Source organism: Pristis pectinata, chromosome 28 (assembly GCF_009764475.1).
Source record: "Pristis pectinata isolate sPriPec2 chromosome 28, sPriPec2.1.pri, whole genome shotgun sequence".
In the NCBI taxonomy this organism is placed as follows: Eukaryota; Metazoa; Chordata; class Chondrichthyes; order Rhinopristiformes; family Pristidae; genus Pristis; species Pristis pectinata.
Genome location: NC_067432.1, coordinates 3,137,068 through 3,160,404, shown reverse-complemented (window position 1 = coordinate 3,160,404; position 23,337 = coordinate 3,137,068). Strand labels below are relative to the sequence as shown.

Here is a 23,337-nt window from a genome sequence, read left to right as displayed (position 1 = left end):
CCCACATTCCAAAGACGTACAGATTAGGAGTTGTGGGCATGCTATATTGGCACCAGAAACGTGGCGACACTTGCGGGCTGCCCGCAGAACACTCTACGCAAAAGATGTATTTCACTGTGTGTTTCGATGTACATGTGGCTAATAAAGAAATCTTCTCTAAAGTTTAGGAAAAATGAGAAACTTATTATTGAAAAGTACAAAATTGTTCAAGAGCTTGACAAGCTAGTTGTTGGGAGGATATTACCGCTGGCTGAGGAGTCAAGGATTAGGTGGCATGTTTTCAGAATAAAGGGTGTGCCATTAAGGACTGTGATGTGAAGAAATTCCTAGATGCAGAGGGTAGCAGATCTTTGGAATTCTCTGCCGTAGAGGATTGTGGAGGTTCAGTCATTGTGTTCACTCAGAGCAGTTGTATTGATTTCTGGATATTAAGGGAATCAAAGGATATGGGAATAGTGCTGGAAAATTGCGTTGAGGCAGAAGTCCAGTGGTGATTTTAATGAATGGTGGAGAGGCTCAAAGGGCTCCTATTTCTTATGTTCTTAAGAAATCCCTTTGGGAATTTGGAAGAAACTACTTCACCGAAAGAGAGTTCAGAATGTAGAATTCCTGGTTAAAGTTGAATAAGCAAGATCCACCATATCGAGGAGCTGGTATATTTAAGGGAAGACTGAAGAAGGGAACAGAAGGTAATGCTGACAGAATAAATGAGCAAAGATGGGAGATAGCTTGAGTGCATTGAACTGGTTGGTCAATGTTTCTGTAACCTACGTCCTAAGGAGATTCACTGGGCTAATTCCTAGGATGAGAGAGTTATTCTATCACAAGCAGCTAAAGAAATTATATCTGTACTCTGGAGTTTAGAAGAATGAGGGGTGAAGTCATTGAAACGTTGAAGATCCCTCAGGGGCACAACAGGGTAAATATTGAGATGTTCGCACTAGTGGGAGAATCTCGAACGAGGGGACATAGTTACAAAGACAAGAGAGCATTCATTTAAAACAGAAGTTGACAGGGACTTCTGCTCGCAGAGGGTGGTGAATCTCTGGAATTCTCTGCCGCAGAGGGTTGTGGAGGCATGACTGTTGGAGGTATTTAACTCAAAAGTAGACAAATTCTTGAAAGATCTTTGAAAAGTAGATAAATTTTGGAATTAAGGGCTCTGGGGAACTGGCACAGAAGGAGGAGCCATGATCATGTTGAATGGAGGGGCAGGCTTGAGGGGCCAAGTGGCCTACTTCTGCTTCTGTTTTCTTACGTTTTACATAATGTCTTCCTTTATAAGGTAAGGAGGATCATTTTTGCAGTAAAGGTAGTTGGGTCTAGGGTAAAAACTTCAGGGTAAAAATTCTGCAAAACTTTCATAGCTGAGATGATTGGTTTCCACCAACCATAAACATTAAGCTAATGCATCAAAATAGCTACTAAAAATCTCTCTTTGAAGTGTGGAAAAATTCTTCCTGGCTTTTCATACTGCTGTGTAATTCCTTTGCAATTGACGTATGTATTGGGTTTAATTTGGAACAGTTCTGCAAGCATTTGAACATCAGATTAGTGGGTGCCACTGCTGCCTTTGAATCAGAAGATCATGGGTTAAAACTTAACCCAGAGACCAGAGCTCAGTATCCAGGCTGACTCTCCCAGTACAGTTCTGCACAAGTCGGAGGTGCCAGCTCTTGGCTGAGACATTTAATCAAGGCCTTGTCTGCTTTGTGGATGGGCATATAGAATCCTGCAGCATTATACATAAAAATCGGGAGTTCCCCCACTGCCCGAGCCAGTGCCTTTCTCTCAGTCTACAGCCCCACTGAGCACTAATTGCCTAATTATTTATCTTATTTCCTTTTTGTGGGAAATAGGCTGCTGCATTCCCTACCCATCAGAATTGCCTTAACATCCGTGAAGCACTTTGGGATGTACTGAGATTATTAAAGGCATTGGATAAATGCAGGTTTAATCTTTTTCTATTATCCCTGTGTGAAATTGGTCATTTTAATCTCCTGTACTCTTTGAGTATCAGAACAAAAATCAAAAGTTCAATCTTCACCATTGCTTTCCATAAATGAATTTATAATGCAAGTGTGTCACCCGGCACTGCTAAGCCTGGTGATGTTCATTTTATCTTTTTTTTGAAGGAATAGTTCCAAATGAAAAAGTATGAAACTGTTAAGAATATCAGTTAACTGGCTAGGGGTTAACTGGATGATTAATGTTGCTGCTTTTCTCACATTCCACGGAGTATCAGGAGCTTGATAACGGGCAGGGTAATTTTCCAAGGTTCTTGAAGTTATAGTCTGGAGACTGTAATATATTTGAACTGTCAGTCTCAGCCAAGGAATACAACTGAGTATCAAAAGAGTAGAGACTACAAGTTAAGTTAAACTAATATTAACAGCCAGCGTACATACAATGTAGTTTGCAGGCCACGGAATAAGCTATTTGTCTTTCTTTCACCCAAACTTAGACTTATGGTGCTTTTCCTAATGGGTGACTGATTCATAATGGACCAAATTTCACAGTTAAGATAATAGTGAGGCTATCAGTGATCAAGGTTTTAAATGTGTAAATTGGATAGACCCCAATGACCGTGCACATAATTCAATGGAGAAATCAGAAAGTTGCTGTCACAGTTAATCACCAGTTGTTACACCAGTCTGCAGCCGAAACACCAGGCATTGAACTGTGTGGGAGGGCATGAAGCTAATGTGCATGATAAATACGTACTAAACTAACCAGAAATATGTGTAGATCCCTGGAGTTGTATAATATTCAAAATACTTCCTGCCCATGCTACACATTAACTTATGTAAGGACCTCTTTCAGAAATATTTTTGTCTCCAGTTTAATATGAAGCTCTTAAAAAAAAGATTTTATTCACAATGAAATTATCTGAAATCAGGAAGGAATTGAGGAGCAAATTGATTGCAGGAGTGTGGGTGGGGAGGGGCGGGGTGGTGGTTTATCTCTTCCAATTGTGCTCTTCAATTTGATGTTGAAAACCTTTAGGGATGTTTATTCAATGTCATCCAGATTGTTAACCATCCCATACTCCTAACTCAGCCTTTCTGGGCCCTTGTAATTAATGTGCGATATGGTGCTGACTGCAGCTTTTCTATTAAACACTTGAGTAAACACAGTTTAATGATGACAAATGTTCATGTTGGTTTGAGGGCCTATTTGATGTATAAGAACAGTTTGAGTCTAGGATAAATAATATACCATGTAAAAAGTTTTAATTTATTCTTTTTCAGTAGCACAAGAATATCTAAATAGTTTGTAATGGGGGGGTATGTGTGTTGACTGGAAAATTACATAAAGCTCGTCATTGTGCATTTATTTTGAGCAGTAAATTTCGATAAGACTTCTGCACTTTCTAAGAATGCGCAGATGTTTTTTATCCACCACACAATGTTCATGTTTTCTTTCCAGGAGACTTTGTTCATTTTTTTCTTTTCTCCTTTAGTCACTACATCCCTTTGACCCATCCCGGCTCTTCGGTTGGCAGTCTGCCAACTTGCTCTCTACTTGTGGTGAGTGCCTTTGAGATTAATAAATGTAACTGGAGCAACAGACAGAACCAGGAGAGAAGGCAGTATGGGAGCTTGCCAAGCTTTCAAGGGCAATTAGGGCACCACTAAATTATTTTCGTATACCTGTTGTTATTAATTTCCACACATAAGCTTGGTCCTGTCTCTACTCCTCGATATGGTGGATCTTGCTTATTCAACTTTAACCAGGAATAGTGTTTTCACTATAGATTTAACAGTTCTTTACAAATAGAAAGTCAATGTTACAACTCAATTAACAATGGCACCCAGGCAAAAGTAACACTTAACTGAACTGTACAGGACTAGACCCTCAAAAATTCAATTCCCATTTGTGTGGAAAATCCCAACATTAGCCACATTTGCATTATTTAAATTGGATGGCTTGATTCCGCTTTGGCTTTGCAAGTCATCCTCCACCCCAAGGGACTGCCTTGGTAGAAGAAGATGACTCATATTGGACTCTTGATACTTAAGCAAGGCTCCTCTGCAGTACAGCTCCTGGGAAACATGCATATGTGTCAGCTTCAGTCAAGGACAGGATAAGACTTGGCTGTGATATGTTACAAGTGACTCATCTGCACCATTCAGTCTAATTGTGTATAAAGATTGGCAACTAAGGCAAAATAGCAGAGAGTAGACGAGAGCTAAGTAGATGTATCTGCAGGGTAAATTCAAGGAGAAGTGAAGGCAGTTGATAAAGGAACTGAACTTGAAATAAATCTGTAGTAAAAGATATCTTATATTCTAAGCATTTAAAGCAACATTGCAGATATTGCTTACCTTTGCTTACCACGTTTTAGAATATGTGTATTTATCTGAGGCATAAACTTAATAATTTTTGATGTGCCTGTTTAATAAAGTTAAATACAAAGAATAAAGCAGAAGGATCTTGCCATAGCTTTATGAAAAATGCAAGTCTTAGAAAGTTTCTTAAGCTTTGGAATTGACTAATTGTGGCATGTGTAGCCTTGGCAATGTAAAAATAAATAGGAGCAGGAATCGGTTCCATTCAGTGTTTACTTACCTGCCTAATTCCTAACTGCATTGATTCTCAGAGTCAAAAAGTGTATCAGTCTTGGTGTTGAATATATTCATGACCAGCATCCATAGCCCTTTCAGGGAAAAGATCCTAGGATCCACAATCCTCATCTGAGTCCGAAATGGGCCAACTCTTATCCTCAGGCTATGGCAGTTCACCTACCACCCCTTTTCCCCTACAGATTCCTTACTCTCCAGGTTAAGGAGACGGCCTCACAGCATTTACCTTACCTTTGAGTCATACAGCATGGAGACAGGCCAGGTGACCCACCACAGCCACGCTGACCAGTGAGCGCACTTTTGTATTAATCACATCTTCCAGCACTTGCCCATAGCCTTCTATGCCTAGGTGATTCAAGTGCTAATCTAGACACTTCTGAAATGCTGTCTGTGGCTCTGCTTCCGCTACTCTCTCAGGCACTGCACTCCAGCTACTCATTGCTCGAAACAGGTCCCCATCAGATCCCCTCCAAATCTCTTATCCCTTGCCTTAAATATGTCCTTTATTTTGTACATCTCTGATAAGTGAAAAGATTTTGCTGCAGTCTTCCCTCTCTATACCCTTCATGATTTTTTTTATATAGCTCAGTTATGTCCCCTCTTAAACTCCACCACTCCAGTCTCTCCTCATAACTGAAACACCATCCCAGGCAGCATCCTGGAGAATCTCCAGTCCATAATCTCCTGTTCTGTTCACTTCTCACTTCACAGAGATATTTTACTCCTCAGTTCAACTGGGGTTGTTACTTTAATAAAAAAATAAATGCTGTAATGGAAGTTCTTTTTATCAAGTTCTCCTGGATTGGTTTCTGAGCTCGTCTATGAGAAGAACTTGAGTCAAATGAGCTGTATACTGTAGAGCAGAAGAATCTCAGGTAAATGCAATACAATGTGCAATATCTTGAGTGGCCTACTGTTGTATTCCCTGGCTGAGAGAATGAGGTATAGTTTCAGGATGAGGAGACTGCCCCTTCACAACTTAGATGGGAGAAATTTCCTCACTGAGGGTCGTGATTCTCTGGAACTTTCCACCCCAGAAGCCTGTGGATGCTTAGGAATTGCTCATACTTTTGCTTATGTGAATGTCACAAGTCCGTGGGAGGAACAATCTCTCCTTTTTCTGTCCTAACAAAATCTGTGCTATTTGTCCACAGACTTTTCAAATGATTTACCTCACTTCTCTTGCCCTGATTTGGTGAACAAATATGCCATAACAGAAAGACTAGATTTTTCCTATTACCTGCAACATGGGCGTCCATCGTATGCTTTTGCAACTTTTCTTGTTCAGCAGCTGGTGAAGAGCAGTTCACCCAAGCAGTTGTAAGTATCTTAAGAAAGTAAATTACTGAATCAGTACCGTACTTTTCTGCTCACTTTATTTCTAAGTATGAAATAAATGTGGGAGTTGTGTTCGTGGTTCAGTTGAACTACCAATACATTCATGGAATGAATTAATTTAGAGAAAAAATTAACAGTAAGCATAAAATTTCATATTTTCTTGTTTATGCTTGGTCTTTGCTGAAATAATGGGTGTAGTGTTTAGCAACATTATTCTAGAAACCAAACTGAATCTACCAGATGCTTGTCAAGATTTATTTCTAGTTTACTCATAAGGCCTCTTTTGCTGCTTATTAACTGGGAGTCATCAAAGACCCTGTGTGGTATTTGACATTTATCTGAAAAGACATCAAATTCCCTACATGAGCTACCGACGCCACCTCTCCAGGCCCCTCCACTCTCTGATTTGTCAGGCTACATGTCCCACATTCACCACTGGATGATCATAAATTATCCTCAGTTTAATTACCATGACGATCAAGGCTGTTGCCTTTAATTCTTCACCACCAGTCTCCATTCCCTTGCTGTTAATGTTGTAATTGTTGTGCCCTCTGGTTACTGACCCTATTGCCTACATTTGTTTAACTGTTTATTATTTACTGAAATACGCATTATTCTTCCACCCACAACTTGCTTACTGTTTATACACACACACACACACACACACACACACACACAAACAGCTTACTGTTTACACACACTTTATTCTGCATTCTGTTATTGTTTTACCTTGTACTACCTCAATGTACTGTGTAATGAATTGATCTGTATGAATGGTATGAAAGACATGTTTTTCACTGTACTTCAGTACACGTGGCAATAATAAACCAATTCCAATTTTGGAAACAGTCTGAGGTAGTGCAATTCCCCATAACCCTCAATACCAAAAGAATTGAATATGTCAAGCATTACTTTGCAAATTGAATGGTCTTCTGCATCAAAAGGCTACCATATCCAACAAAGGCTACTAATTAATTGTATGAGGACACAAGAGGCTGCAGATGCTGGAAATCTGGAGTAACACACAAAGGAGCTGGAGAAACTCAGCAGTCAGGCAGCATTTATGGAGGGAAATGGACAGTCAGCATTTTGGATCGAGACCATTTATCTGGCCAGTCCAGATGAAGGAACTTGATCCAAATCCTCAACTATCCATTTCCCTCCAAGATGCTGCCTGACCACTGAGTTCCTCCAGCTCCTTTGTGTAATTAATTGTGTGAAACATTTTAAGTGGATTCTGGGAGACAGCTGCTGTCTGCAGGTAAAGTTTCTAATGTCAAATTTCTTAGGCTTTTCTCCATCTGACTTTTCAACAAAACATAAAAATGTCATTACTTAAAAAGAGCAGAGAGTTATCACTGGTGTCCTTGCCTGCAGTTAGTCCTTCACCAGCATCACTGAATCAGCCTATGTGGTTGTAATTTGTTGTGGGAGCTTGCAGTGGGCAAATTAGCATTGTTTACTGCATCATAATAGTAATGTAACTTAGAATTCATTAGCTCTAAAGCACTTTGCAATATCTCAAATCAATGAAAGACACTATGTAAATACAGATTTATTTGCTTTTCACAAATTAAAAAAGAATGAAGCTATTAATAAATAATACTGGTCCGTACATCAATGCATCCTCAATTGGTGTCTTGCATGATGAATGTTCCTCCTAGGGCAGGAGACTCTCCAATAATACAAAACCAGCTCCTCCTCACCAAAAGGTAGTAGGATTCGTTTCCTGAGAAGATAATTTGGCGTTTGAAAATAATCTACCACTAAGTTGTGAGCAATATGCAAACAATTCTCTGATGTTGATTTCTTTTTTGGTAGGGAAATTCTCAATTTAATTATTTTCTATCTAATAATGGGGTTAATTTTATGGTGCCTTTCATTATTTCATACAAAATGTAATGTTTCTATTGCTGAAAGGGATATATGGAATTGGTATTTTTCTTATATTCTTCACAATAGCAAAATACTTAAGATGCCAGAAATCAAAATAAGAACAGGAATTATTTAGCAGGTACAGCATTTGATTTTCTATTTGTGTATTTTCTTGATTTAGGATTCAGCGAGTGAGCACTGAAGCATACAATCTTGGATTAGCCCACTTCACTGTACCCGCTGTTGCTGCAGCATGTATTGCCTTTCTTGAGTTACTTGGTGTTGGCAGCTTTAAACTCAGAATTGACCTTAAAGTGGCAAATGTAATTTTGAAACATTGGTGCACAAACACTGAAGAGTCTCAACATAGCTCCTTACAACATACTTTAGGTAATTATGCTGCTTCTCTTTTGACATACAATGTTCTGTCGTAAACCGAGAATTACCAGTTAATTCAAATATTGTTTTGTATATTTTGTGGTCACAATTGAAGGAGATGTTTTGTAGGAATTCAGTGAATTCCTTTTTTTTTTGTAGGGCTGTCACAGGTGAAATTGTACCTTCTACTGAACTTAAAGCTTTCAGTTCTTATTGATGAAATGTCCTTAAGGCAATTGTAATCCAAATGGAAGCAATGCACAGTTCATTAATGAACCATTGGGATTAAGATTTGGGGTATACTCATTTTACCAGATTTTTACCAGGACACCATTATGCACCACCTATTTCAATTTATGATTTAAATAAAATAGATTCCTGGATATCAGCTTGTTAGTATTGCTCGTGTTTGTAAAACATTATTTTCCTGGTTTGAACAGTGCAACACATTGTGATTTAAAGTAACTCAACGTGCACTTGTAACAGTTGGCAGCCCAGCAGTTATGGTTTTCTGCTTTGTGCTCCTGATTCACCTTGAGAAATGTCTGATCATTATTATTATTGACAGAGAGACCAGGTACTTGTACACGGGAGGATGGGTAACCCTGGAGTGTAAATATATCATAGAACATAGAAAATATCCTGCATACTGTGTTTCCAGCCAGTCTTGTGTATTTCTTAATCACTGCCTCCCATGTTGGCATTGGAAGGTTTACAAAAGCAGAACACCTGCTCTCTAGAGCAGGGACAGGTAGAATCATACGGCACAGAGACAGGCCCTTCAGCCCACAGCATCCATACCGATTGTTTTGCCAGTCTACATTAATCCCATTTGCCCACATTAGTCCTATATCCTGCTATGCCTTGCCTGTCTAAGTGTCTCTTAAATGTGGTGAGTGTATCTGACTCCACCACCTCCTCAGGCAGCACACTCCAGATGTTAACACTCTCTGTGTTTGAAGAAAAACTTTCCCCTCATGTCCCCTTTAAAGCTCCTTCGTCTCACCTTAAACCTATGGCCTCTTGTTTTTGACACTCCTGCCATGAGGAAAAAAAGATTCTGACTATTTACCCTATCTATCCCCCTCATAATTTACATCCCCCTATCAGGTCACTCCTCAGCTGCCTCCACTCCAGGGAAAGCAAGCCCAGCCTGTCCCCATAACTAAAGTCCTCCAATCCAGGCAATGTCTGAGTGAACCTCCTCTGCATTCTCTCCAGTGTCAACACATCCTTCTTATAGTGTGGTGTCAAGAAATGCACACAAGACTCTGCATAACCTATGTTTCTTAAAAATAGAGCATGGTGTTCTAACTTTTGTACTTAATGTTCTGACCTATGAAGGCAATCATGCCTGTGTTGCCACTTTCAGGGAACTATGGACGAACCCTAAGGTTTCTCTGTTCATCAACATTTTTTTAATGCCCTACCATTTATTTTATAGGTCCTACCTCTATTTGTCTTCCCAAAATCCATCACCATGCACTTGTTGGGATTAACTTCCATCTGCCAAAGCTGTTTATCCATCTGTTCGATGAACAACCTTTAGAAATTCCTTTCAGTTTAGGTTTCCTACCTCTTGTAACAATTAACAGAGAGTTCTACAGATACCATAGTTCTGAACACAAAGTGCTGGAGGAACTCAGCAGGTCAGGCAGCATCTATGGAGGGAAATGAACAGTCGACGTTTCGGGCTGAGACCCTTCATCAAGGCTGGAAAGGAAGAGGGCAGAATCCAGAATAAAAGGGTGGGGGGAGGGGGAGGAGGAAGCTGGCAAGTGATGAGTGAGTCTAGGTGAGGGGGAGGTAGGTGGGTGAGCGAGGGGGGATGAAAGGGAATGACGTGAGAAGCTGGGAGGTGATGGGTGGAAGAGGCAAAGGGCTGAAGAAGAGGGAATCTGATAAGAGGACAGTAGGCCATGGAATAAAGGGAAGGGGGTGGGCAGGTTGTGAGGGGTGGGGAGGGGAAAGAGGAGTCACAGAAGAGAAGGGGTCTCTCCCCTCCCCCACCCTCACAACCTGCCCACCCCCCATCCCTTTATTCCATGGCCTACTGTCCTCTCCTATCAGATTCCTCCTTCAACCCTCTGCCTCTTCTACCTATCACCTCCCAGCTTCTCGCATCATTCCCACTTCCCCCCACCCCCACCCACCTACCTCCCCTTCTCACTGGGACTCACCTATCGCCCGCCAGCCTGTGCTCCTCCCCCTCCCCCCACCCTTTTATTCCAGCTTCTGCCCTCTTCCCTTCCAGTCCTGATGAAGAGTCTCAGCCTGAAATGTCGACTGTCTATTTCCCTCCATAGACGCTGCCTGACCTGCTGAGTTCCTCCAGCATTTTGTGTGTGTTTCTCCAGATTTCCAGCAGCTGCAGTCTCTTTTGTGTCTCCATTGTTCTGATTTCATATTACAAGTAGGTTCTTGGCTGAAACAGTGATATGCTCTAGGTGGTCTGTTCTATTATGGTGGGCAGACTTGTGGTGGAAAAGAGAAATTCAAAGAGTGTAACATTTGGAGTACAGCTGTCCAGCTCATGCTCAATAGAGGCTCTGAAAATTGGCCTCATTTAAGTCAAGAATTGCAGCAGTGGAATGTAGGTGGGATTTGGAGTAACAACAACAAAAAGTCTTCAGATGTTTTTAGTTTAATGGAATGCTCAGATTGTCCTTTTCACATTAAAATTAGATTTATTTAGAACACAAGCAAATAGGGTGGTAAAGGTGTATGGGCTGCCAGGGGGTTGGGGTTTTGCATAAAAGAGTCTGGATGTGATGTTGCAGCTGTATAAAACTTTGGTTAGGCCACATTTTGTGTTCTAGTTGCTGCATTACAGGAAGGATGTGGAGGCTCTGGAGAGGGTGCAGAAGAGGTTCACCAGGATGTTGCCTGGATTAGAGGATATGAGCTAATAGGAGAGGTTGGACAAACTTGGATTGTTTTCTCTGAAGCATCGGAGGCTGAGCGACGACCTGATAGAAGTTTATAAAATAATGAGAAGCATAGATAGGGTAGATGGTCATAGTCTTTTTCCCAAGGTGGAAATGTGAAAATCTAGTGAGCATAGCTTTAAGGTGAGAAGGGAAAAGTTCAAAGGATATTTGCAAGGCAAGCTTTTTTTGCACAGAGTAGTCGGTGAAATAGCTGCCAAGGAAAGTGGTGGAAACAGATACAACAGTAACACTTAAGGGGCATCTAGACAGGCACGTGAACAGGCAGGGGATGGAGGGATACAGACCATGCACAGGCAGATGGGATTAGTTTGGCATGGCATCATGATCAGCACAGACATGGTGGGCCGAAGGGCCTGTTCCTGTGCAGTAGTTCTGTTTTGTAGGATACACAGTTGTTTCTACATCTGTGATCATTAATAACCTGGCATTTTGATAAATGCTTTAGGACTCCCTCTCACTTTTGGATGTGTTTGTTATATGAATTCACCAGCAGACACTGAGCCAATTTCCTTGTTCACTGGTCACTGCAATAATGTCATAAATATCTTTAAAATGATCTCTGATGTGTCCTTGTGTTATTCTCAGCTGAAAAACTTCAGAACCTGCTTGAAGGGAATAGATCAGCAGAAGAATTATTAACACATCTGGAGAATGCCACTTGGGAGATCATACAAAGAAAAAATATAAAGAGGTATCAAAAATGTGCAACCTTAACCTGCCTCTCTTTGGCTTTGTTACGGTGTAACTTCTTCATGTTAGCAATAACACGGAACTTATTGAATTGCAGGGTATCTTTTGAAGCTGGTCAGGAGTGGTCACTGATGGCCCAATTCTGCAGGCTTCATGGCATCACCCTCAGCATGGCCTACCTTCAGGCCTGTGCACAAGAGGATGAATGGCTACAATTTGTGGTCTTTGCTCAACTTCACAACTACCAGCCAGAAGAGGTAAAATGTTTGAAATATTAGGTTACATTTTCTTCCTCTCTACTTTTCCTTCTCAAGTCACCACCTCTGATTATAGGTAACTGGATAGTGTGTTTCCATGACTCTGCTGGGACTGTTTTGGAGCTAGATCAGGTTTACATGACGATTGATGTGAATGCCTTCGTGTCCTTGCTTTGTCCCTTCCCTTCCTCCTCTTCATTGGTGAGAAAACTCTAGGCCAGAAGGCCACCATCTTTTAATCAACAAACCACACTCAGAGTCATAGAATTGTACAGCATGGAAACAGGCCATACAGTGCAACTCATCCACACCAACCACTGGGCACCCTTTTGTATTAACCCCATGTCCCAGCACTTGGTCCATAGCCTTCAATGCCTAGGCAATTTAAGTGCTCATATAGACTCTTAAATGCTTTCAACAACCCAGCTCCAACCACTCTCTCAGGCAGTGCATTCCAGGTACTCGCCACTCTCTGGGTGAAGAAGGTCCCCCTCATCTCCTCTCTAGATGTCTTCCCCCTTATCCCAAACAAATGTCCTCTAGTTTTATCTACCTCTGATATGGGGAAAAGTTTCCTACAATGTACCCCATCTATACCCCTCATAATTTTATATACCTCAGTTGTGTTCCCTCTTAACTTCCTCAGCTCCAGGGAGAACAGTCCCAGCTTCTCCAGTCTCTCCTCATAACTGAACTGCTCCATCCCAGGCAACATCCTGGTGAATCTCCTTTGCATCCTGTCCAGCACTATCACGTCCTTCCTGTAACATGATGACCAAAACAGCGGGCAGTACTCCAGCTGAGGTCTGATCAAGGTTTTATAAAGTTGGGAGCATAACCTTCCTACTTCTGACCTCTTGCAGAACCAAGAGAGCTGGAACTAGTACTAAGGTCTGGTAATCAGCAGCAGCGGATCATGCCGGCTGCAGAATAAAACGTCTTCCAGACTGCCCCAACAGAGTGATAAAGACTTGGTCTCAAGAGCTCACCCCTGCTTCAATAGTATTTTTCTTCCATTTCCCATTCCATTGGTTTTTAGTCCTGTTCAAATGCTGTAGCTGTGTTCAAAATAGAATGGATTCTTGATGGCATAAATTTCTTTTTACCCAGAGGATGAGGAAGCTTTTCATCAGTCTGGGCAAAGAATTTGAACCCAAGTCACAAAGGTGAATGACCCATGTCCAGCATCCTGTTCCCTGGAGTTTCTTTTTTTTAAAATAAATTGTTTTTGCATCGTTGCAGTAATTTTAGTCACTGGCATCTGTCAACGGACAATATATTGCTGCTACGGTGAGTTAAGTCCTCAGGTATTTTCTCCAAACGTAACTGACTGCCTGACAGCAAGGGTCCTACTGGGAGATATCTGTCAATAAATCTAGACAATTGTTAGCACTAGTTTCTCATCTCTGTAAATCAATTATGTTCACTACAGGATTTCAGGAATTTCAGTAAAATAAGAGGTGATCTCATTGAAGCATAAGTTTCTGAGTGAGATGGTCAGGGTGGATGGTGAGAGGCTCTTTCCTCTGCAGGAAAGTCTGGAACCAGAGAGAATTCTCAGAATAAAGGCTCAGCTATCTAGTGTGGGGTAAGAGGAAACTCCATCAGTCAGAGGGTTGGAAATTTTTGGTTTCCTGTATCCCAGAACACTGAGAATACTCAGTTATTGAGTTCATGACAAAATCACTACATCATTGGCCCTAAAGAAAATTAGTAAATTGGTTTATTATTGTCACATGTACTGAGGTACAGTGAAAAACTTTGTTTTGCATGCCTTCCATACAGATCATTTCATTACAACAGTGCATTGAGGTAGTACGAGGGAAAACAATAACAGAATGCAGAATAAAGTGTTACAGTTACAGAGAAAAGGCAGTGCAAGCAGACAATAAGGTGCAAGGGAATATCGAGGTAGATTGTGAGTTCAAGAGTCCATCCTTATCTACTAGGGGACTGTTCAATAGTCTTATAATAGTGGAATAGAAGTTGTCCTTGAGCCTGGTGGTACATGCTTTCAGGCTTTTTAGGCAATCACGGGTTGTGGGAATAGGGCAGAAAAGTGGCCAAGGGAAAGAATCAGTCATAACCTTCTTGAATGGTGATACAGCAGCCAAGGGCTGTATGACTAACACCTGTTCCTGTTATGTTCCGATGGTTACTCTGCACTTTCTGAAGATAATAAGACAAATCTTCTATTGTCCCCAAATCAGTGCCTGCACAGCCACTAAACCATGCTCTTTATTTCTGTCTGGCTGACACCACTTCAGCTGGCTGCTTGCTGAAGCTGTGTCAGGTTAAACCCACCACAGTAATATTTTTTATTCCATTTCCCATTCTGTTGATTCCTAGCCTTGATCAAATGTTGCAGCTATTTTACCACAGAACTGTGTCCAAGATAGATTGGATTCTTGATGGCACACACTGGACAAAGAATCTGAACGCAAGATTCCAATGTGAATGACCCATGTCCATTCTCCCATACAGTACAGAGGATGGGAGGCAGCCTGAGGCCTTCATTGTTATCAGAACCAAAAAAATCTTCATTGTTATCAGAACCGTTCAGTGTCTGTAAATGCCTTCATCGTTTACAGGCATTCAGTAACACCCAAACTAAAAATATTGTTTAAAAATAAAACAAAACTTTTTTTAACACAGCACACTGAAAGATACTTTCACGTTCTGCAAAATAGCTAAATACGTAAAAACTAATGATGCATAAGAAGTTACCCACAGTCCTTCAAGCAGGTACTGTCTCCTGGACACTGCATTTGTCCTCGGTTTTTCCTGGCACAAGCCTGGTGAGTACTCTTGCAGCCTTAGAGCTCGCAGTCTGCGAAGTACCATTGGACTCCATGGGACAGCTAGCAGCAGACCCGAAGGTGCTGCTGGAACACACACCAGCACGGGAATCTGGGACTTCCTGTGATCGATGTTGACATGGGAGTTGGAAGCTCTGGGCAAAGCTGAACAAATGATCTTGCAGATTTTGCAAAGGTTTAAATTGTACAAATAGAAGAGCGTTCCCTTCTTGCTATTTCTCATCTCTCTTTTCTTGATATCAAAACTGCTGGTCCCCAGTTTTAGTTCATAAAGTCAACACAGACCAAAAGTCCCAGGTTTGAAAGTGAGCCTACATTAAACTAACTGATCTTAGCTAGAGCTGCAAGAGGATACCTCAGTACGTTTTAGTACCATGTGGCATGGGAGGGTGGAATCTGTCAGTGTCCTTTCCCATGGTCCCTATTCAGTGGCACTTAGTATGGATGGCGCATGAAAGATTGAATGAGCATCCCACTCACCATCTGGGCGTGAGTGTGTGGACTGGGTAAGCTCTTGGAGATCACCTGTAACCTATGGAACTGCACAGGAATGAAAACTGACACTTTCTTTTCAAATATTCACAGAACTGAAGTTGTGCAAAATGCTTTAGTTTAGCAGCGCTTTTGTGTGGAGGGGATTAGTCTCTGACAGCTTATCTTTTCAAAAATAACAATGCTCAATTTTGAATTGGAATTGCTTAGAGAATCTATTATGTTTCTTTATTATCCATAAACCTGACACAGTAGATGTATCCGCTTACCTCCACATCAGAAAAATAACTTTGTCTGAAGTCCATTATTATGTAAAAAAAATAATGTTCAGGTTTGTCAGGGCCCAGTTACCCAACAGCCCTGACCATTTTTACAAAAGATAGTAATTGCTTTAAGTGCCTTGAGTTGTTAGACAGTATTGTAGTGCTGTCTTGCTTTTTTGTGCTTTAACAGCAACCTTGTCCTTATGTAACCATCTGATCCTTTCCAATAGGTGAAGTCATTGCTAAAAGACTTCAGTCCCATTCTTCAGGACCACCTGACACTAGCCTTTCAGAATTTGCAGTTTGTTTCACAAGAGAAAGCACCAAGTTGCACTGTGGTGAAGAAGGAACCTGACAAAGAGAGCGAACCCATAAAGGATCTCTTTGAAGTTCTCTATAAGTGCCAGGAGAGCACGAATCCTTGGCGTTATCTTTTGAGTGAAGCAGTGCGACAAAATGCGCCAGTGTTGGGTGTCCTGGCTGCATGTTTCCAGGTGAGTACACCTTACGGCTGAATATAAATAACACTAGTTATCCAAGAACTGAAATTTTGAGCACAGTGTAAACAGGAGTAGTTGTAAATGGCTATTATAAATCCAGTAAGGAGCTCAGAAGAATCTTCCTTTCCCAGAGCAGAGTCAGAATGGTGGAAGTTGCTACCAGGTGCAGTAGTTGAGGTGAATAGCGCAGGTATTTGATGTGATGCAGAAGGATGAAAGGATGGAGGAAAGATAGGGAAAGGTTGTGTGGAGAAAATATACTGCCAGGCCAAGTGGGCAGAATGTCCTTCAAATTCAACAAGACCTTGATATTAGCAAAACATCTGAATGTTATCAAAAATGAAATAAAGCAGATGTTGCAAATATGAAAGAAAAGTAGAAGGTGGGTAAGGCAGCATCTGTGAGGGGAGAAGCAGACATATCAGGCCTTTATTTAGAAATAAGAAAAGTTAGAAATCAAATGTGTTAAGTTGCAGAGAAGGGAGAGAATTGGAAACCAAGAGAGACTTAATGAGGCTACTGATGGTGGTGCTGGTTGAGTGAAGGTGAAGGCTTGTTTACTGCAGGTGATCTCTCTGAAGGAGATGTAAATCAAAGGAGACAAATAAGGAGAAAGAGAAAACAAAACAGTGCTAGACCAGTGAGAAATAAAGCACTGCAGTTACTGGATATCTGAAATCAAAGAGTTGCTGGGACTGCTCAGGAGGCCAGGTAGCTCTGGCACAAACTAGAAAAGCCAGTAATCTGAAATTGTTGAATTCAGTGTGGACTTGTGGGAACTGAAATGTGCCCAATGGGATGCTGTTGTTTAAGTTTCTATTTGGCTCCATTAGGACAGTGTAAGGGGCCAAAGACGGAGGTCAGAGTGGGAATGGGATGGAACATTAAAGTGACAGCTGACAGCATCTTCTTGGAAACTGAATGAGGTGTTCTGCAAGGCAGGCTGTGGATGGTGGGAAAGACAAAGGTAAAAGGACAAGTTGGTAGCATGAGAAGAAGTCAGAAAGGGATGGGGAGATCTATTCAGCGGTCGCACCATGTTGAAGGTGGCAGAAATTATGGAGAGTAAAGTGTTTAATGTGGAGGCTGATAGGGTAGAAGGCAAGGACAGGAGGAACCCTATCATTGTGGTGTGGGATACGTGGAGCAGGTCTGTTTCAGTCTCACCATCCTGGCACTCCTCCCAGGTGAGGCAGTGATTTACTCCTGCCGGTTTAGTACACGTATACAGTTTTCACAGTACAGCCTCCTCTGCATTTCAGATTGGATGATTGCTTTACAGAGCACCTCCATTCAGTTAGCAATGGTGACCCTGAGGTTTCGGGTGCCTGTCACCTTAATTCTCCAATCTACACCCACTCTGACCTCTCTTTCTTTGACCTCTTACACTTTTCCACCGAGGCCCAACATAAGCTTAAGGAACAACTCCTCCACTGATTTTCATACAGTGCATCATCCTCCATAATTCATAGTGTCATAGAGCATGGAAACAGGCCATGAATATTGGAACCTTGCAGCCTAACGGCATGAATATTGAATTCTATTGAATTCTCCCACTTTAGGTAATCCCCACCCCACCATGCTTCTTCTCCCCTTCCCTTTCCTAGCCTCCTTTTCTCTCCTTACCTTTGACCCATCCCCCGGTGGATCTGCTCTCCCCTCCTCCCCCGTACCTGCCTATCACTGTCTCTTACCTGCATCTACCTATCACCACCCTGTGCCTACCCCAGCTCCCCTCTTTTGTCCACCTATCACTGCTCTGCTTTTCCCTCCTATACATTGGGCTTCCCCTTTTCCTATCTTCAGTCCTGAAGAAGGGTCCTGACCTGAAACATTGACAGTCTGCTTTTCTCCACGGATGCTGCCTGCATCATCGTGTTTTTCATCTACATTCCAGCATCTGCAGTCCTTTGTTTCTCATGGAAACAGGCCCTTCAACACATTGAGCCAACTATTACCCACCCATTTACACCAATCCGACACTGGTCCCATTTTATTCTCCTCATTTCTATTAATTCTCACCAGATTTTATGCCTACACACTAGAGGCAATTTGATAGTAGTCAATTAATCTATCGACCCACATTTCTTTGGGATGTGGGAGGAAACCGGAGCACTTGGGAAGCAGAGAATGTGTACCTTCCATGCAGAGCACTAGAGGTTGGAATTGAACCTGGGCTGTTGGAGCAGTATGGCAGCAGCTCTACTGGCTGTGCCACCCCAGCATGAGGCCACTACCAGAAGTATCTCCCCTATCAACATGTAGATACAGCAAGTGATTAGGAAGACAAATGGTATGTTGGCTTTTATTACAGCTGGATTTGCATACAGAAAGTATTGCATTATCCTGAAATTGCATAAAGTTAATTCCTGGAGTATGCTACAAAGTTTTAGTTTCCTTGCATATAAAAAGAGATATATTTGCCTTAGAAGGATTGCAACAAAGATTTATGAGACGGGTTCTAGAGATGGTGGATTTTGCCATGCGAGGTTGAATTGAATTAACTAGGCCTGCATTCTATAGAGTTTTGAAAAATGAAAGAAGATCTCATAGAAGTTTATAAAGTTCTCCACAGGCTAGATGCTCCTCCTGATGGAGGTGTCTGGAAGCAGGGTCACAGTTTTATAATATGGGGTAGGCTCTTCATGAGAAATTTCTTCATGCAGAGGATGGTGAATTTCTTCATCGCAGCTGGACTCCTCATGTTCCTACATTTTTGTGTATCTGACTGAGCACATTATAGACCTCAGGACTCAACATTGTATTCATCAATTTCAGATAATCAGCCTTTCTAGTTTGTGTCAGAACTGGCCAATTCTGTTGAAAAGTCAACAACCTGTAATGTTAACACGGTGCTTCACACTTCACAGATGATGCATTTTAAGTATCATGTTCCCAATAAATTCAGCCCAGGTGAAGCACTTAATGCAGAGACTCTTGGTGAACTGTTCAGCTGTACTCACACCTGTTTCTAATTGCTATGAGATTCTATTCTGGGGTGGTGGGGGAGGCAAGTACGATTGAGGTGCTTCAGAGGCTCTTTTAGGCACATGAATGTGCAGAGAAGGGAAGGGTATGAACCTTGTGAAGGCAGAAGGGATTAGTTTAGTTGGGCGTTTAATTGCTAGTTTAATTAGTTTGGCACAACATTGTGGGCTGAAGGGCCTGTTCCTGTACTGTCCTATGTTCTATTTTCTTGCTGAATTAAATGTTCATACTAAAGGCATGAACAGAAATATGTTAAAGTAACGGAAAAAGGAAAATCTTGCAGTTATGGAGTTCATTTCCTGATTTCTAGATCTCGCAAAATATTTTACACACAATGCAGTGCTTTTTAAAATGTAATCACGTTAAGGAAGACAGCAGCCAATTGAGTACAGTATGCTCTCAAAATTATCCAGTGTTATAATGACTAGATCACCTGTTTTATTGACTGAGTTATAAACATTGACCTGGGACATTGGTGATCACTGCCCTTCCATTCTTCAGAATGGTGATATGGAACTTTTAAAGTCCATTTAAGAGAGCAGACATGGCTTTGTAATTGTTATTCACTGATTTATGCTCCCTTCCCTCAGTCACTGCATTATCATCCAGAATTACCCTCTGACTTTCAGCTGGTATTTATGATTTATATATAAAAAAAAACAAATAAGTTTTTCAATTCTGTAGAGTGGCACGGTAGGATGGCATGGTAGCGTAGCAGTTAGCTTGACTGTATTACAGCGCCAGTGATTGGGGTTCAATTCCAACCACTGTCTGTAAGGAGTTCTCCCCAAGTCTGCGTGGGTTTCCTCCGGGTGCTCCGGTTTCCTCCCACATTCCAAAGACGTATGGGTAGGTTAACATGGGTTTAAATGGGCAGCGCGGACTCGTTGGGCCAGAAGGGCCTGTTACCATGCTGTAGAAATAAAGTTTAAGTTTTAAACAAATAGCCTATTATTCACTAATTTTCATCAGATTACCCTTGTTTGAAATTTTCTATTCATCACATCACAAAGATTGTATGTAATTATATTGTGTTCTGATAATCAAAGCCAGACTTTTTTGTTCTAATCTTGCGAAGAGGAGAATTGACAACATGGTAGAAGACTGTTTAACTACATACTTTTCAGGATGTTAATGCAATGGAAACTCACCTTTCTCCTCTTCAGGATTCGCCAAGAAAACATTTTGTTGAATTGAAAATTAGTGGATTTGTAGAGGAACGTCTTTGAGGTCCACATTGATAGATATTTCACTTTCTAGACATTAATGTGAAATAATTTGATCTCTGAGGGAGTATGAAATTATGATCCTTAAATAATTTGACTTTCAATCAAGTTATTAGTCCTCAATATGTATAAAAAATTTTTGGTATAAATTGAAAACAATCTAATCTCTAAAAACCTTGCACGGAATAGTGAAATAGTTTACAAAGAAGCCGCCTGTAATTTGTCCTGCATGTTACATCTGGAAGTATTCTTTCTATTGTACATAGAAATAATAATGAATGAATTACAGCATACCCTTATGTGTATGGAAATTGTATGTTTTCCCTGCCATAGAATATTTAGAAGACAAAAATGAAAGTAAAACAGGTAAAAAAAAAATCACTAAATTAATTTCCTAAAGCTCCTCAAAAAATTAAGTACTAAAGTGCATTGTCCTGTCCCTGTTCCCCACCTACCCTCACTTGTAAAACTTTGAAAATAGTAGGTGTGGACCTTTGAAAGTTTTTTGTTAAGCCTGGTGCCTGATTTCCACTCCAGATTACCATTGGCCCTTTAACCTCCAACCAGGAGGAAGCCAAAGACTTGACCCCTCTCTCTGTCCCCAGCTCTCTGACCAAGAGCTGGCTAATTGCACTGTAAATAATCTAGCTGTCTTAATGTTGACTTCCCTGGCAGCTGTATCCTCTGGCCTCTCAACATCCCACCCATTTTTGTTTTCTGTAAATGTGACAATGAAGCCTATTGTCTCAAACTGATGTGTGCAGGAGCAGAAGCTTCAACTGTGTCAAATTCGCATTTTCAGAATGTGTACTCTGCGATTTAAGCCCTTGAGAGCTAAATTTAACTTAATAGCAACATCTTAAAATAAATGACCTGGAATTCCATTTGTGTGACAGAATATCATATTCAAGGTAAAAATTATTAATTTGAACAGAATGCTTCCTCACAGATTTATTGAATGTCACTAGTCTGGAGAAACTTAGCAACATATGGATTCCACGTAATTCAGTGACCTTGCTTCTCAAGTCAGATCTGTGAACTAAACTATTTAAAATTGGTCTCAACTGATCTTAACTAGAACATTCATCATAGAGAGGAAGTGGTTTTGTCCATAAATCCTGATTATGTAAGGCTAAGTTTTCATTGTGCTCTGCGTGATCAATCGATTAACAGTTAGTTTTATTATTGATGATACTTTCTAACCATTGAACATTTTTCCTATTAAGGCCCAGATGGAAATTTCATAAAATTAAATAAAGGGACTCATGAACTTTTAAATTTGTCCCTCTGTCACAATTTTTACTTTTTCTGAGGACTATGTAAAAAAATACATCGAGCAATTCAACTCAGGCCATCGTCAATGTGACAATAGTATTTTGTCTTTTCTGAATTTAAATGTCTGCAGGGGTGATGGGATTTGGATGCATGTGTCAGATTATCAGTCTGGATTTATACTTAATCACCATAAAGTATTTTCATAATGTGAGTCATGATTAGGTGACTCCAAGCATGGAGTTATACAGCATAGAAACAGGCCCTTTGGCCTAACTCATCCATGCAGACCAAGGTGCCTTCCTGGGCTGGTCCCATTTGCCTGCATTTGGCCCATATCTCTCTAAACCTTTCCTATCCATGTACCTGTCAAAATGTCTTTTAAGCTTTGTATTGTACCCACCTCCACCCCTTCCCCTGGCACCTTGTTCTATATACCCACCACCCTTATTAGCATCTATTTATTTATTTATGTGACTTATAGTAATTTTTATGTCTTTACGTCTTGCATTGTATTACTGTGACAAAATAACAAATTTCACACCACATGTCAGTGATAATTCTGATTCTGACCCTCTGTGTGAAAAAACTTGCCCCTCAGATTCCCTTTAAATCTTTCCCCTCTCACCTTAAATCTATGCCGTCTGGTTTTAGAGTCCCCTAGCCTGGAAAAAAGACTGTGACCATCCACCTTATCTGTGCCCCTCATAATTTTATATACCTCGGTAAGGTCACTCCCTCGGCCTCCTTCGCTCCATGGACCTGGAGGAACCAGGACACAGGAAAATCTGACGGATGGTTTTATTTTTCAGTGCTGCAGTGAGTAATTATCCTCCTTCTCATTCACAGGAAGCTGATGTTCTTCAGTGTCTTTGCGTTTGGGTTGTAATGTCCTCGGATGATGTGACTGTCTCTGAAATTACAAAACATATCGATGATTCGGTGGAGTACCATGAGTGGAATCTCCACGATCTGTCACTAATGTGGAAGGTGCTATTGGGAACAAGAAAAAGTAAACAACTTGTCCGAGGATTTCAACTTTTTCAGAAGGTAGTGGCTGGCGTATATATTTTATTTTAAATGCAAACATACAATGCTGTAAATATTCAGCAGCTTAGACAGCATCTGCGGAGAAAGAAATGGGCTTAATGTTTCAAGTTGATGACCTTTCAGCAGAACAGTTGTTCTGGCAAAATGTCATCGATCTGGAACATTAGCTGTTTTTCTCTACAGATGGTGCCTGACCTGTTAGGTTTTTCCAGCATTTTCCTGTTTTAGTTCTGATCTTGTGTTTTTTTTCTTGCTTTTCAAAATAAATTCATCTGGAATTTCTTGGCCTGTGTATATGAGGAGTTTGTCTAGGCAAAGAAAGGCAGCCTGGTGGGTCCCGACCCTACTTGTTTCATCAAACAGCCAGAATCGTCCAAGTTTGATTCTTAGCCACTCAGCTGGGATAGTTTCGACTTTACTGACCCAGAGGCAGGAAGGGTGAAAATCATCCAAGGTTCCTAATACTGATTAACATTTAGTTAATGCAGTAATAAAGTGGGAATATTGATGGAGAGCTCGATTTGGTAACTCTAATGACCATCACTGCCAATGGTCCAATGGTGCTCTGAATACTAAGCCTCTTGCAGCTATCTCAGAACATTTTTCAGTATAGGAAACAAAACCAAGATGCTTTCAGTTTACCAGCAATTGG

General features: G+C 41.0%; 1 protein-coding gene across 1 annotated transcript in view; it reads left to right on the top strand.

Moving 5' to 3' along the window:
* Positions 1-23,337, top strand: part of spg11 (SPG11 vesicle trafficking associated, spatacsin) — a 119,351-nt gene that overhangs the window by 39,026 nt on the left and 56,988 nt on the right. The window contains exons 11-17 of the mRNA XM_052040618.1: positions 3,464-3,530; positions 5,741-5,906; positions 7,981-8,189; positions 11,714-11,819; positions 11,916-12,075; positions 15,880-16,143; positions 22,485-22,685. Of these exons, the coding sequence (XP_051896578.1) occupies positions 3,464-3,530; positions 5,741-5,906; positions 7,981-8,189; positions 11,714-11,819; positions 11,916-12,075; positions 15,880-16,143; positions 22,485-22,685 (1,173 nt within the window). The remainder of the gene's footprint in view (positions 1-3,463; positions 3,531-5,740; positions 5,907-7,980; positions 8,190-11,713; positions 11,820-11,915; positions 12,076-15,879; positions 16,144-22,484; positions 22,686-23,337) is intronic.